At 58.4% G+C, this 12,490-nt stretch overlaps 1 protein-coding gene across 1 annotated transcript in view; it reads right to left on the minus strand.

The window, feature by feature from the left end:
- The window catches only part of DNAH17 (dynein axonemal heavy chain 17), a 35,070-nt gene extending 22,599 nt beyond the window's left edge, over positions 1–12,471 (minus strand). The window contains exons 1-33 of the mRNA XM_021534087.4: positions 11,182–12,471; positions 10,294–10,487; positions 9,822–10,014; positions 9,631–9,730; positions 9,468–9,553; positions 9,244–9,369; positions 8,852–9,007; positions 8,691–8,774; positions 8,198–8,365; positions 7,819–7,935; positions 7,434–7,702; positions 7,124–7,319; positions 6,859–7,005; positions 6,517–6,625; positions 6,273–6,376; positions 6,030–6,170; positions 5,761–5,904; positions 5,406–5,588; positions 5,054–5,308; positions 4,780–4,949; positions 4,318–4,540; positions 4,122–4,238; positions 3,917–4,003; positions 3,535–3,687; positions 2,943–3,191; positions 2,585–2,707; positions 2,011–2,358; positions 1,840–1,931; positions 1,584–1,710; positions 1,212–1,364; positions 698–823; positions 470–577; positions 219–350 (exon numbers count right to left, since the gene is read on the minus strand). Of these exons, the coding sequence (XP_021389762.3) occupies positions 219–350; positions 470–577; positions 698–823; positions 1,212–1,364; positions 1,584–1,710; positions 1,840–1,931; positions 2,011–2,358; positions 2,585–2,707; positions 2,943–3,191; positions 3,535–3,687; positions 3,917–4,003; positions 4,122–4,238; positions 4,318–4,540; positions 4,780–4,949; positions 5,054–5,308; positions 5,406–5,588; positions 5,761–5,904; positions 6,030–6,170; positions 6,273–6,376; positions 6,517–6,625; positions 6,859–7,005; positions 7,124–7,319; positions 7,434–7,702; positions 7,819–7,935; positions 8,198–8,365; positions 8,691–8,774; positions 8,852–9,007; positions 9,244–9,369; positions 9,468–9,553; positions 9,631–9,730; positions 9,822–10,014; positions 10,294–10,487; positions 11,182–11,526 (5,325 nt within the window). The 5' untranslated portion in view covers positions 11,527–12,471. The remainder of the gene's footprint in view (positions 1–218; positions 351–469; positions 578–697; positions 824–1,211; positions 1,365–1,583; positions 1,711–1,839; positions 1,932–2,010; positions 2,359–2,584; positions 2,708–2,942; positions 3,192–3,534; positions 3,688–3,916; positions 4,004–4,121; positions 4,239–4,317; positions 4,541–4,779; positions 4,950–5,053; positions 5,309–5,405; positions 5,589–5,760; positions 5,905–6,029; positions 6,171–6,272; positions 6,377–6,516; positions 6,626–6,858; positions 7,006–7,123; positions 7,320–7,433; positions 7,703–7,818; positions 7,936–8,197; positions 8,366–8,690; positions 8,775–8,851; positions 9,008–9,243; positions 9,370–9,467; positions 9,554–9,630; positions 9,731–9,821; positions 10,015–10,293; positions 10,488–11,181) is intronic.
- Positions 12,472–12,490: the final 19 nt, after the last annotated feature.

Raw genomic sequence — 12,490 nt, forward strand, 5'->3', positions numbered from 1 at the left:
GACACACCCTGCCTCGGGACCGTTCGCCACCTCCCAGCACTCCCAGTGGGTAAAGGGGTCCCAGGGCCGTGCTGGGGTGCGTGAGGACCATCATTCCTCACAGCCCAGTCCACACCCGCCAACAGAGGTGCCCACCCGAAAGTAATGGAATGACAGGAAATCTGTGCTTCAAAGTTCTGAGGGATGCTGCAGCAAAAATTCCCTCTGGTACCAAATACCTTTGTTTGGATCATTTTGGCCACAACGTCCCTTGCATGGACATCAATAGTACAGATTGTCATGATCTTCATTCTGTCTCCAGCACTCAGGTTCCCAAGGAGCAGGGAAATCAGGGCATTCAGCCGAGAGATCTGGGGAAGGACAGAAATTAGGGCATAGAGATGATGCCCTCATTTGCCCACCTCTCGATGACCCCTGGCCTGGCAGAGAGGCTTGGTCTGGCTCCAGGTCAGGTGCAGAAAATGCCAACCTGCTTTTTGTTATAATCCTTCAGGGCATTCTCGTAGCCTTTCTCCAGACTCGCAAAGGCAACACCAACCTCTGAGGTCCAGGCAATCTGGGTGCACGTGAGAGCAACCTGCAGCAAACCATGGGGACAACACGTCATAAAGAGGAACCTGGCTCAGGGTGGGCACCTGTGCCTCCCAGGGCTCCTGGCTCCTCCTCCTGTCCCTCTCAGAGCCAGCTCAGCACCCACCTGTGCTGGGTAGTCAAACACCCACTCCTCCCGCGGCTTGTCCTCGTAGGTGGCCAGGGCCTGGGGGATGAGGTTTCGCAGGGTCGAGCGCATGCGCTCCAGCAGCCGGTTCAGCCAAACCTCCACCTGGAGGGTCACATCCAGCAGAGCTGAGGGAGTGGTTCCAGCCCATCCGGGCTGCACAAACCTCTCCCTGCTCATCGCAATTCACCGCACAGAGAGCCCGGGGCCGGTCCTGGAGGGCACATCCTACGGGATGTGATGAGGGGTGGTCTGAGGGCAAACAGACGAGGGGTAACCACCCTGCAGCCCTTGAGGAGCTGAGCAGGTTCACATGACTGTGCTGCTCTGTACCTACAATGCAGGTGCCATTTCTGGGACTTTTGGCCAAAAATCTTGTAATTGCATTTTTATACTCCTGCCAGGCTGTTACAGCACAACCAGCAAAAGTCTCATCCCCATCCTCAATCTGCCCACCGCCTCAGCCTCAGAGTCTCCACAAAGCTCAGCTGACCTGGCCAGACAGGTCACAGTCTGCATTGAAGTGCACGTACTCCCCGTCCCGGCTGAACATGCCGTGGGCCACCTTCTGAGGCTTTTTGTCTGAGCCCTCCTGGAACTTCAGCTTGGCCAAACTGTCGAACAGCTTCGTCAAGTGCCGGGACACCTGAGAGTAGAGGCACAGCCACTGTCAGGACCCCTGTCACGTGTCAAGGGGTGATCAGCAATTGGATCTACCCCTCAGTGCTCCCTGGGCACTGCAACCCCAGGAAGGCAGATCAGGGATGATGTTCTGCCCGTAAGAGTGAAAAATGTTCTAAAACTGCTCAAACAAGTGCACAGAAATGGCACAGGACTCAGCCCCATGCTCACACGTAGCCTATACCTCAAGGGGCTCGGTCCCCTTTGATAAAATATCCAGTAGGTCTGCAGAGGAGACAAAATAGAACCGGGGAAAAGCCAGTCTTTTGGTCTCAAGGTATTCAGCCAAGGCCTTCTCACAGACCGCCAGCCTGGCAGAAAACAGAAAAGCCTGCATTAATGCCCATATTTCAGTTCTACCCTGTCTTGCTGACACTTTGGAGGAATCAACGCCTTCTTTTGGCCTCCCAAATGCTTCACCAGGATCACTTGATCCTTACCTCTCCTGCAGCGCTTCCAGCTTGGTCTGCAGCCCGGGCTTGTTGGTGCATTCAATCACGTTGGGAGTTTGTACTGCATCAGCCATTAGATCCTGAAGAGGAAAAACACTTCAGCCAACCCAAAGTGGCAGAGAGCTGCAGGGAAAAGGAGCGGGGGAATGGTCTTCGCACTCGGAAATCCTCGTCAATGGTGTCGAATTTCTTCGAGTCCTCTGGCAGTTGACTTCGTGTGTCTTCAGATGCTATGAAGATTGTTTCCAGGTGACTCCACTTCCTCTGTACCTCAAACCAGGTGTTGATAACAGTGTCAGTGGTTGATAGCTTCTCCTGCCAGTCCTGTGCCCTCTGAAGGAAGAAGGCTCGGTACTTGGAGGCCAACACGTTCTGCAGCTGCATTTGGTTGTCCTCCAGCGTCTCAATGAGCACCTCATCCATCTTGAGCAGTGGGAGCTGGGTCCTGCTGTGGGGCTCATACTCAAACTCCATTGCTGCCCAAGTAGTGTCCAGAGCATTCAAGACCTGCAGATGGGGCATGAGGATGAGCTGGATGCTGTGGTGCTGGGCCCAACCCCTGTGGGGAAGCAGGGGGACAGAGGAGCACCAGCTCCAGGCAGGGGCTCCACAAGTTCTGTGTGCTCCCTGTGGACTCCAGCCCCAGGAACCAGAACACAAGGCCTTGACAGCCACAGAGTCACATTGGCACAGGGGTCTCAGCAAAGCAGGGGAGGAGCTGAGCCCCATTTACCTTCTCCATCCCAGCCTCCTTTGTTGCTTTGTCCACAATGCCGCGAACCTCCTCCTCGAACTTGTGTAGGTTCAGCTGCAGCAGATCCGCAAGGGTGGTATCCTCGGACATGGTGAATTGCACCTGGAGCAGAAACAGTGTGGTTGGGCCATGGACTCCCCTCCACAGAGAGGCAGTCCAGCGGCTCACCCAGACCAGCTCATTAACACCCACTTTTAGAGACCCTACACAAATATTTGCATGTGGCCAGATTTAAACTAATGGCACCCTTCCCTTGCAGGGTGTGGATCTTGGGAGCCTCCTGGGCCAGGGGCTGGAGCCTCCTGGGCCAGGGATGGGCAGGAGGACTTGGGAGCACCTTGGTTGTCTGCACAAGCTCCTGCCAGTGCCGGTCCCTGATGGCTGGGTTCTGCAGCTCGCTCACGGCGCGCAGGGATGTCATCATGTTCTTCATGCTGCTGTCCAGCCCCGTGAACGCGTCCCAGCTCTTCACCTCCTTATCCAAACTCCGGATGTCTTTAGCAAATTTCTTGCACTCAATATCCATATCCTCAACATTAAGCTCTGCCCACTTGGTTGTCTTCCAGGTGGCGATGCTCAGGTTCACCTGGACCCAGGATACATTTTCACATGTGATTAGCAGAAGCATTCCTGCCTGGGAAGAGGAGCAGCATACCCAGTGCCCACAAACCCTGTGTGCCCACCAGGGCCCCACTCATACACATGCCATGAGAGCAGACCTGCTGTAAGTGTAACAACCTGCCCCATGTCTCATCCTTCCTCTGATGGCAATGAGCTCTCTGAGAAGCTGCAACCTTTGGCTGGCAATGGCCAGCTGGCACCAGGTGCCTGTGTTGTGTGCCCATGCCAGCCAAGAGCAGCCTGCTGTCCAGCCCTTGCCTGGATGCAGCGTTGGGCACTGTGCCCTGCTCCCAGAGCACAGCACATACCAGGGTGACCATGTCCCAGAGGTCCTTCAGCAGGCGCAGCTCCTTGCGACACGTTTTAAGCTGTTTGTAGTCTGGGACCGACACCTCAAACAGTGCAGCTGAGGTGGCCAGGGCTTCCATTTCCTTCTCCAGGGCCACAATGCTCTTATTTTGCTGGATGGAGGAAAGGAAAAGGTATCAGCCAGGGACTGTGTGCCAGGGACATGTCTCTATTCCAGCAGGGGCTCCGTCCCTGCTGCAGGGCCAGACCCTCCCTGTCAACCTGGGAGCTGGAGCTGGAGCCAGAGCTGGAGTGGCTGCCCCTCCCTGGCATCCAGTGTCAGGGGTGACCAGGAAGTGCCAGTGGGGACAGCAGTGGCCCCGGTATCCTCCCTTTCCTTACCCTGTCCAGTGACTTGTAGGGTTCTGATTCTGTGTACGAGAAAGGGGCTTTTCCCTGGAAACTCTCCCAGAAAGCGAGCTGCTGGACCTGTGTGGGAGCATGGGCCTCATAGGGGCAGCCAGGATCCGGCATTTGGGAAGAGCAGCAAAGTCTTCCCAAAGCTGCCGAGGAGCTGCCTCCCCGCCCGTAGCCCCCAGGCAGGCACCTCGAATTCCTGGCACTTGTTGCGGAGGATGGCGGCCTCGGTGGCTTGCAGGGGCGTTGCATTGTCCGCCACCCGCAGGCACAGCTTCTTGTTGTTGTCCCAGCTCTCTGGCAGCTTCTGCAGTGGACACCATGTGGGGTCACCAGCCTGGCCCCAGTAAGCCCCTGCCCAGCCCTCCACACCCTAAGCAGCCCACCTGGAGCAGCAGGTGGATCTCCTCTGGGATCTTGTCCCCGTAAGTCTTGAGCAGTGCAACTGTTTCCTTCAAGGGCTCAAACATGCCGTCAGTCATCTCCTGCCTCTCTCTGACCTTTGCCAGGTGCCCCATCACTGCCACCAGTCCTTCGTAGTCTCCCTCCTCCAGAGGCTGACTCAAGCCGGCAGTGGACTCTTTGATAAAATTCTGCAGCTCCTGGAGACTGAGAGGACAATGGTGTTCACTAGGTATCCTTGGGGCTTGGGGCTCACTCTGCAGGCCATGACCCCCCAGAAACTCACCCCTGAAGGTGCCTGGAACTTTCACCTGGAACCTGCACTTCCAGGGCTGTCTCCCTGGGTCAGCCCTGCCCTGGCACACAGTGGTGCCTGTGCCACAGCTTAGCCGGGCTTCAGTCAGTGGGAGCACCTCATCCCTACACCAGGGCTGACCAGGCCTTACCTGCTGGTGACGTGGTGTGCGAGGTACTGCCGGAGCACCAGGCTATGGCCCTTGATGGCACACAGCAACGCCTTCTTGAAGGGGCGGCAGTCACTCTGCAGCCACCCCCCAAACACCCTGGTTTCCTCAAACTCCAGCACCTCTTCATGCAGTGCCTCGAGCACGTCGATCTGGGAACAAGAATAGGTCACAGTTGGTGGCTGGCACCTCTCCAGGCACCCAGTCCTCTAGGGCACCCAAGCACCCGGCACATCTCGAGACACCCATTCCACACCTTCTGTTGAAAGAGCATGAGGGGTGGTATCCCAGGTGCCAAGGGCTTCTCTGGCAATGGCTCTGTCTCACCCTCTTCAGGGGCACTGCCCAAGGTGAGGAAGGACTGCAGGAACTCCTCGGGGGTCTCCTTCCACAGGTGGGAGTGCTCCTCAAAGCTGGCGCTGAATTCTTCACCTTCTGCCATGGCACTGACCACCAGCGACATCAGCTTCTCCTGCATCATCGTGAGGTCTGGCTGCTCCTCCAGCGCCATCTGAAGGGACAGGCAGAGATCAGGGACTGGTTGGGGACAACGGCCACCCTCACCCGCTTCCTGCTGAGCTGGGAGCTGCTGCCTGTGATGGACTCACCTTGTAACTGACTGCCCCCTCCAGCAGCCGTGGCATGGAGGCTGCCACCGCCTCTGTGTCTGCGAGCAGCCCCTCCACCAGCACCAAGAAGCTGTCGCCGGCCCCCACCTCCAAGGAGGGCTGGTACTGCACCCGGCCCTCGGACAGCTCCATGCGCACTTCAAACAGCGGGGACACCTGGGCCTGAAATAGGTCAGAGCCTGGTGTGGGGCTCCATGTCCCACAGCCCCACAGCCCTGCAAGCTGCAGGGAGCATGGGGAGAGTCACGTTTGACCACTGACCAAGCTGGCAGTGAGCACCGGGACACCCCGAGCCCAGCACCAGAACACCCACTGCCAGAACACCGACACCTACGTCAGGGTCCATGTTGGTGAGCAGCAGCTGCAGGGATTTGTGAATGAGTCTGCAGAGCCCATCCAACACGATTTTGTCCATGTATCCCACATAGTTCTGCCATATCCGTGAGGACACGTCAGCCTTAAACATATCTGCGTTCTCCTGCCACGAGAAAACCAGGCAGTGTTTGTCAGTGAGCATCCAGCAAAGGCATCGGCTCCTGACGCTGCTTCAAGTCCTTCCTCATGCCCCTGTGAGCCATTCAGTGCTCCAGGGCCATCTCTCACCTTCATCATCTCCTGGATCTTCTTGCCTGTGCTCTCGATGACAGCACGGTGCTGAGCTAAGGCATTTTCTTTCCCATCGAGGTCCAGGAGCGCAGTTTCCTTGTTGTCCTTTCTTCCAAACAAGGGAGTGGCTGAGCAGACCTGCAGGGAGGAGAGAACAGGGCTGCTCTCTTGAGCCAGGAAAGGACAGTCCTGGCTAGATGTGTCCCAGAAAGATGCTTGTGAAGTGCCACCAAACATTACCTCCATCAGCTGGGTGATGTTCTGTAGGTTCAGCTTCACTCTCTGGACCCGTCTCTGCAGGTCATGCAGGGTCTCCCTCATCTCCTGGATGTATTCCATGACACCTGGGAGGGAAATGGGCACACGAGCACGTTGTGGAGACACCCCCAGGGCAGTGGGAGGTCAATTGGTGCTGGGGACCAAGAACCCACAAAATGCACAAGGACAATCCGCAGCCTTAGATGGCCAAGGTGGGGGTTTCTACCTTCATGGCTCCAGAACAGAGACTTCTCAGCACTGGCCAGACGGACGTCCAGGGCCTCCTGCTCCCTTGCCAGTAGTGGCTGCTCCACTGGCATCAGCAGCTGCTTCACCTGAGCCAACACATCCACAGGTGAGTGCTTCACCTGGGCCAACACGTCCTCGGTGAGCACCGGGGAACAGGGTCCCCACCCCACCAACACAGTGGTGGGGGGTAGCAGCCACGGCTTGGCTTAGCCACAGGCAGGGACCTGAGGTGCCAGTGATGCGCCTGTGGTACCCAACCCCCCCAGTCCCTTTCAGCCTGGAAAAAAAACGGCTGGGTTGTCTCCCCTTCAGAACCTGCCTCATTGTACCAGCCCACGATGAGCTCCAAGTTGTCCCCTATCTTTTGGAAAGTCTCATTTTGGGCAAAGAGGCTCTCAGCATTGCTTGGGATGTCCTGCTGCTGCTGGATGTGCAGGTACTTCACCTCCCGCAGGACGGCAGAGAGCTGCGAGACACCACAGCCGGGAGGGCTGGTTAGCAGCACCTCTGCAGAGGGGTCAGCCCCACGACCGCGGGCTCAGCCCAGGTGAGGCGCTGCTGCTGTTGCCCGTGCCAGCACCGACCTCTCTGCTGAAGTTCACGCTGAGGAGGCCGGACTCGGGGTCCCTCTGGAGCAGGGGCTGCTCCAGGCTGAAGTGGCAGTCCTGGCCAGGCCCACTCGCCCATTCCTCGTAGATCCTCTTGCTGTAACGTTGCAGCAGCCCCATCATTTCCTCGTACTTCCCGGACACCAGCTCAGCCTCAGCACCCACCATAGCACTGTCAGAGCCACAAGAAAGCTGCTGCAGCAGGGCATGGGAGGGGACCTGCTCCAGGCTGGATCCTGCCCCACTGCTGCCCTGTGTCCCCCTGGGACAGGGGACCTGCACCTACGGGTGGTTGATGGCCAGCAAGTCCTTGCGTGGCCCCTCCAGCCGCTGCTGCAGCTCCAGAGCCCACTTCAGCTGCCCAGCCACGGGTGGCATGTTCTTGTGGATGGCTGGGGCCCCACCGGGGGGTGGAGGGGACACAAACCGGGTGTCATACAGCGCCTTGACGCTCTCCAGTTCTGCCTCAAACATTCCCAGCAGGGCCAAGTAGCAGGAGGAAGCCTCAGCCCTGATCAGGGGTCGCTCCAACACGGAGGCAAACATGTGCACCAGCTGCAGGAGAGAGAGGCAGGCACTGGTTCCTGCATCCTGGAGCAGTCCCAGGACGGGCGAGACCCCCAGGTCCTGTGGGAGCCGTGTGCCAAGCTGCTGAGCTGAGGCACAGGTACCTTCACGGCAGCTGGCAGGCGGTTACAGTCATCAAAACCCTGGCAGAAGATCGCAGCCAGCTGCCTGTTTGCATCCTCAACCTTCTTCTGGAACTCTGCAAAGTCTCTGTTCCATTGCTGCCATTGAGAGCAAAACGGTTTAAAGTGGCACAGTCCCTTGTGCCTCCTTCTTAGATCCTTCAGGAAGGATCTGAACCCGGAGGATCCAGAGCCCCATGCCCTGCTCCAGAGCCAGCCCTGTGCTGCTGTGGGGCAGTCCCATCAGTCCCATGTGACCCTCTGCAGCATATTCTCACAAGAGATTTTTTTCTTTTCACTTGGCCAATGTTAATACCTCCATTCCAGCATCCATTACATTTCCACTCCAGCACCTGCTCACCTCTTCATCGGGATCCAAGGGATCATATTTGCATTCAGCAAAAGCCTTGGTGGCTTCACAGATCTCCTCAGAGATCTGCAACACCCAGGTCCCGAGGAAGTTCCCTCGCACCCCTCCCAGCACCGTCTTCTCCAGCCTCTGGAAGTCGATGGCTGCCTGGAACAGCTCCTGGCAAGCAAAAACCTGCTTGTACCTGGCTTGCCCTGTCCCAGGCTGCAGGTGGAGGAGCTGCACCTGCATCCTGCCAGCTCAGCAGTCCTGAGGAGCAGCCCCACAGGGGTGGCCTGGCTAGGGTGTGCCCATCCTGCCATGGGGGCTCGGGGTTTTGGGGGAACCTGTGCTGGGAATGGCACCACTGAACTCCCAGTGGTGTCCCACTGTGTGCCCCAGCCCGCCCCAGGCTGCATCCGAGCTCCCCCTGTGCCACTCCCTCCCCAGGGCAGGGAAGGACTGACTAAGGCTGGCACTGTGCCCTGAAGTGCTGTGCTCTCACCTTGATGTCCTTGAGTCTGTGCAAGAAGGCATCCATCCTCCCAAAGATCTGTGTGGGGGGAAACTGCCAGAGCTCTGGCTGCTCCTGGAAGGGCAGAGGGGCTGTAAGTCTGGTGCTAGTGTGCAGGGGGTCAGAGGTTCCTGCACCATCCCTGCACCCACTGGGAAGAATGTGGACGTTAGGTCAGAGCAGTAAGTGCTGTAGGACTGGAAGAACTTCTCTGTGGTGGCGATGGCTTGTTTGAGTCCCTCCAGGGTCTCCTGGGGTTCTCCTTGCAGCCCCTTCAGCATGTCTTCCGGGTTCAGGAATTTATAGGTCTGGGACAGACACAGGCAGGGTCTGCTGTCAGGAGGACGTGGAGGCTCCTCCTGTCCCCTTCACCCTCACAGACCTGCTGGTGGTTGCAGGCAGCCCATGCCTGCCCCAGACTCCCCCCAGCCCTGTGGAAGGCTCTGCTGTTCCCTTGTCTAGGGCGTCTCTGCATCATTGCATCTGCCCCAGAGAGATGACTGGAGGGGACAGGGGTGGGTCAGTGCTGGCCACGGGGCTGTACCAGGCTGATGAAGAAGTTGCAGGTCTCCTGCAGGATACGGGCTATGTGGGCAGGTGAGTGGTAGTACACACAGTGACCCCGGAGCAGGCAGACAGTGCAGAGCACCTTGGGCACGAAGGGCCGCAGCTGTGGGAGCAGAGCCTCGTCAGTGAGGGGGGATGTGTCCCCCCAAAGCCTCTGGGGCTCTGCTGCTCTTCCTGGTTATTTTGCCACACATCACTCACCTGGGAGTAGTCCATTTGCTCCATCTCCTCTAGCAGCCCCTGCAGCTGTTGCAGGTGGAGGTTGACATCCTTTGCTTCCTCCAGACCTAAGACATGGAGAAAGTCCATGCTGGGATGAGGACACCTGGTTGGAGGCAGCCACCACCATGTCATGGGAGCTCACCACCACTGACGGCCCTGAACATGTTCTGCAGCGATGGGCAGTAGCAGCTGTCAGCCTTCTCCAGTGTCTTGGCCAGCACTGTCACTTGGGGGGAGAGCAGCTGCCAGGGAAGAGGGGTCAGGATCAGCACGGGCAGCTCAGCACGGGGGGCTCAGCATGAGCACATGTGGCCACAATGGGTGAGACAGTACCTGCTCACTGATGCACTCCAAGCTGGTCACCCTGGTCTGCCAGAAATCAAACTCGACCCTGGGCAGTGGGTGCAACCCCTCCAGCAGTTGCTGCGCTGGGTCCTGGCTAAAGATCTCTTCAACCTGCTGGAACCACTCGATGACCACGGTCTCGATGGAGTGCAGCACTGTACCATCTATGGGCCCCACCAGGCTGAAAGGCAGAGGGGTTATGCCTCTTGGGGGCCCTGCACTGCCCAGGGGAACCCCAAACAGCCCTAGGGAAGCCCATCACTCCTGCTTGTGGCCATCTCTGCTGCTGCAGATACCTGGCATGAACCCCTCAAACCTTGTCTGCTGCAGGGGATGGCTGTGCCCAGGGCTGTGCAGGGACTGAGCCAGTGACCCCGCTCCCGTCCCTCCCCGAGTGATTGATGCTGTCCTGGGCCCCTGCCAGGCTTTTCTAGCACCAAATGGTGCCAGCAACACCCACCAGTCCAGGGCGGCGCCTGTGTCCTCCCAGCTGACCACGTGCTCGGGCAGTGGGAGCAGTGGCTTTCCCTGGATCTTCCCAGTCATCACGAACATCTTGTTCTGCAGCTGGTGAGTGTGGCGCACGACATCCTCCACCACAATCCCGGGCCAGCCCACCCCCTCATCCTGGCTCAGGAGCAGAGGGGACACAACCTGCAAGACAGGGCTAGGTCAGGCACTTGCTCATGACCTCCTGTACAGGGCAGTGGGCATTTCCCTCTCGCTGCCCACTGAAGCACAGTCTCAGTGCAGTCACGGCTCTGTTGGCCACAGATGGGTTTTGCTGGTATTTATCAGTGTGACCAAAAGGCCCTTTGCTCTGATTTCCAGCTCTCATGGCCTGGGAAGTGCTGGAAGTGGCACAGTGAATGCATCTAGCAGTCAGAGGCTGGCACATGAGCAAAGGCCCCCAGCAGTGAGGGGGAATAGTGGGGACTCCTGGAGCTGATGCAGCTTTTGGGTGCTCTGGACTGGCAGTGGAAATATTTATGGGAAGTTTGAGAGAAATACACTTAGACATTTCCCAGCTGCAGGGTAAAGTAAGTGGGCATTATTATGTGTTTCTAAAATTGCAGGAAGTGATCCAGCTGGGGCCAGAAGAAAACTGGGTTGGTGACCTTCACCCAGCTCTTGTCCTTGTGGGGCTTGTTCAGCATAGGATGAGAGACACTGCAAGGTCAGGGCGAGGACCTGGGACATGTTTTCTTGTGTGAATTTTAGTTTATTTTGGAACCTACCTGGAAATTTGGCTAGAGCAGCCCACAGCCGGGGTCCCAGCACAGCACTGTGCCCAAGGAGCTCAGCTCACCCTGCTTGCCCCAAGCCTGTGCTTGCATGGGCAACCCACCTCCAGCAGCACCGTGATGAGCTGCTCCACGGGTGAGGGGCTGATGTCTCCCACCAGCAGACCACTCCGACAGTTCTCCCCAGTGATGTTCTCCCCCTTCCTCTTCACGCAGTAGAATCCCTTGCCCTTTAGGGCAGGTGGGAAGCAGGTAGTGGGCAGGAGCTGGCCAGCAGGGTTCAGCCCCAGCACCAGCTCCAGCATTTCTGGCTGCTTGAAGAACTTGTCCAGCATGACTGAAGTCTCCTCGCTGGCCACAAACTTGGCCCACTTGTCCGGCCGGACACGCAGCAGCGCTGTGGCCAAGCTCTCGAGGAGGACTAAGCGCTCGTCCTGTGGAGCTGACATTGTGCCAGCACCGGGCGCTCTGCAGCTCCCCAGCACCTGCGAAAACCCCACTCAGCCAGGGCTGTGCAGACCCCACACCCTGACCTCCTGACACTGCCCATGCCACCCATCCACGGCCGTCAGCCTTCCCTCTGCACATGCAGCATTAGGGGAAGCTGCCAGTCCCATCCCTGTCTGGGCCCAGTGACCTCAAGCCTACCCCATCACCACCCAGCCCTATTGCCCCCTGACCTGCCCATCCCTGACCGGCCCTATCACTGCCCTGGCTCACCCCAATCTTACCTGGCCCTACTGATTCCTGTCGCACTCCTCCAGGCACTGTCTGCACCCACCTGACACCGCCAGCAGTTCAACCGACCCTCTGCCCCAACCGACCCTGGCACCAGCCCAACGGGCACCAGCCCAACGGGCACCAGCCCAACAGCAGGGCTGCCTTTCCCCCTGCACCCCCCACTGCCCCATCCCTCAGCAAGGGCTGTTTGCCCACCCTGGCCAGACTCAGGCTGCAGTGCCAACGGCTGCCCCATCCAAGGCACAGGATGGGCAGGGATTGCAGCGGGGAATGCTTGGGCAGATACCCCCATGGCACAAGTGCGTGTGACTGGATAACCCCCCTCCAACCCTGATGGCACTCACACAGCTGGCACAGGCTTGGCACTCCCAGCTTGCCCTCAGCCCCAACTTGACTTTGATCCCTGGTACCAGCTGGGTACAAATCCCCCAGCCCCAGTGCAGAACACAGTACTCGAGGTATCCCACTGTCCCCAGTCCTCCACAGTGCCCTGATGCCGTGAGTGACCACAGCCCTGCCCAGCCAAGCTTGGTGCCCTCAGCAGGGTGCAGGACCAAGATTTGTCCCAGCCTGGAACAGGCACCCTGTGTTCTGCAGTGAGGTACCCCAGACACTGTCCTGGTGGCCAGGGGCAGCTGTGAAGGCACAAGGCTCACAAACACCCCCAGCACA

Source organism: Lonchura striata, chromosome 18 (assembly GCF_050655825.1).
Source record: "Lonchura striata isolate lonStrDom1 chromosome 18, ASM5065582v1, whole genome shotgun sequence".
Taxonomy (NCBI): domain Eukaryota; kingdom Metazoa; phylum Chordata; class Aves; order Passeriformes; family Estrildidae; genus Lonchura; species Lonchura striata.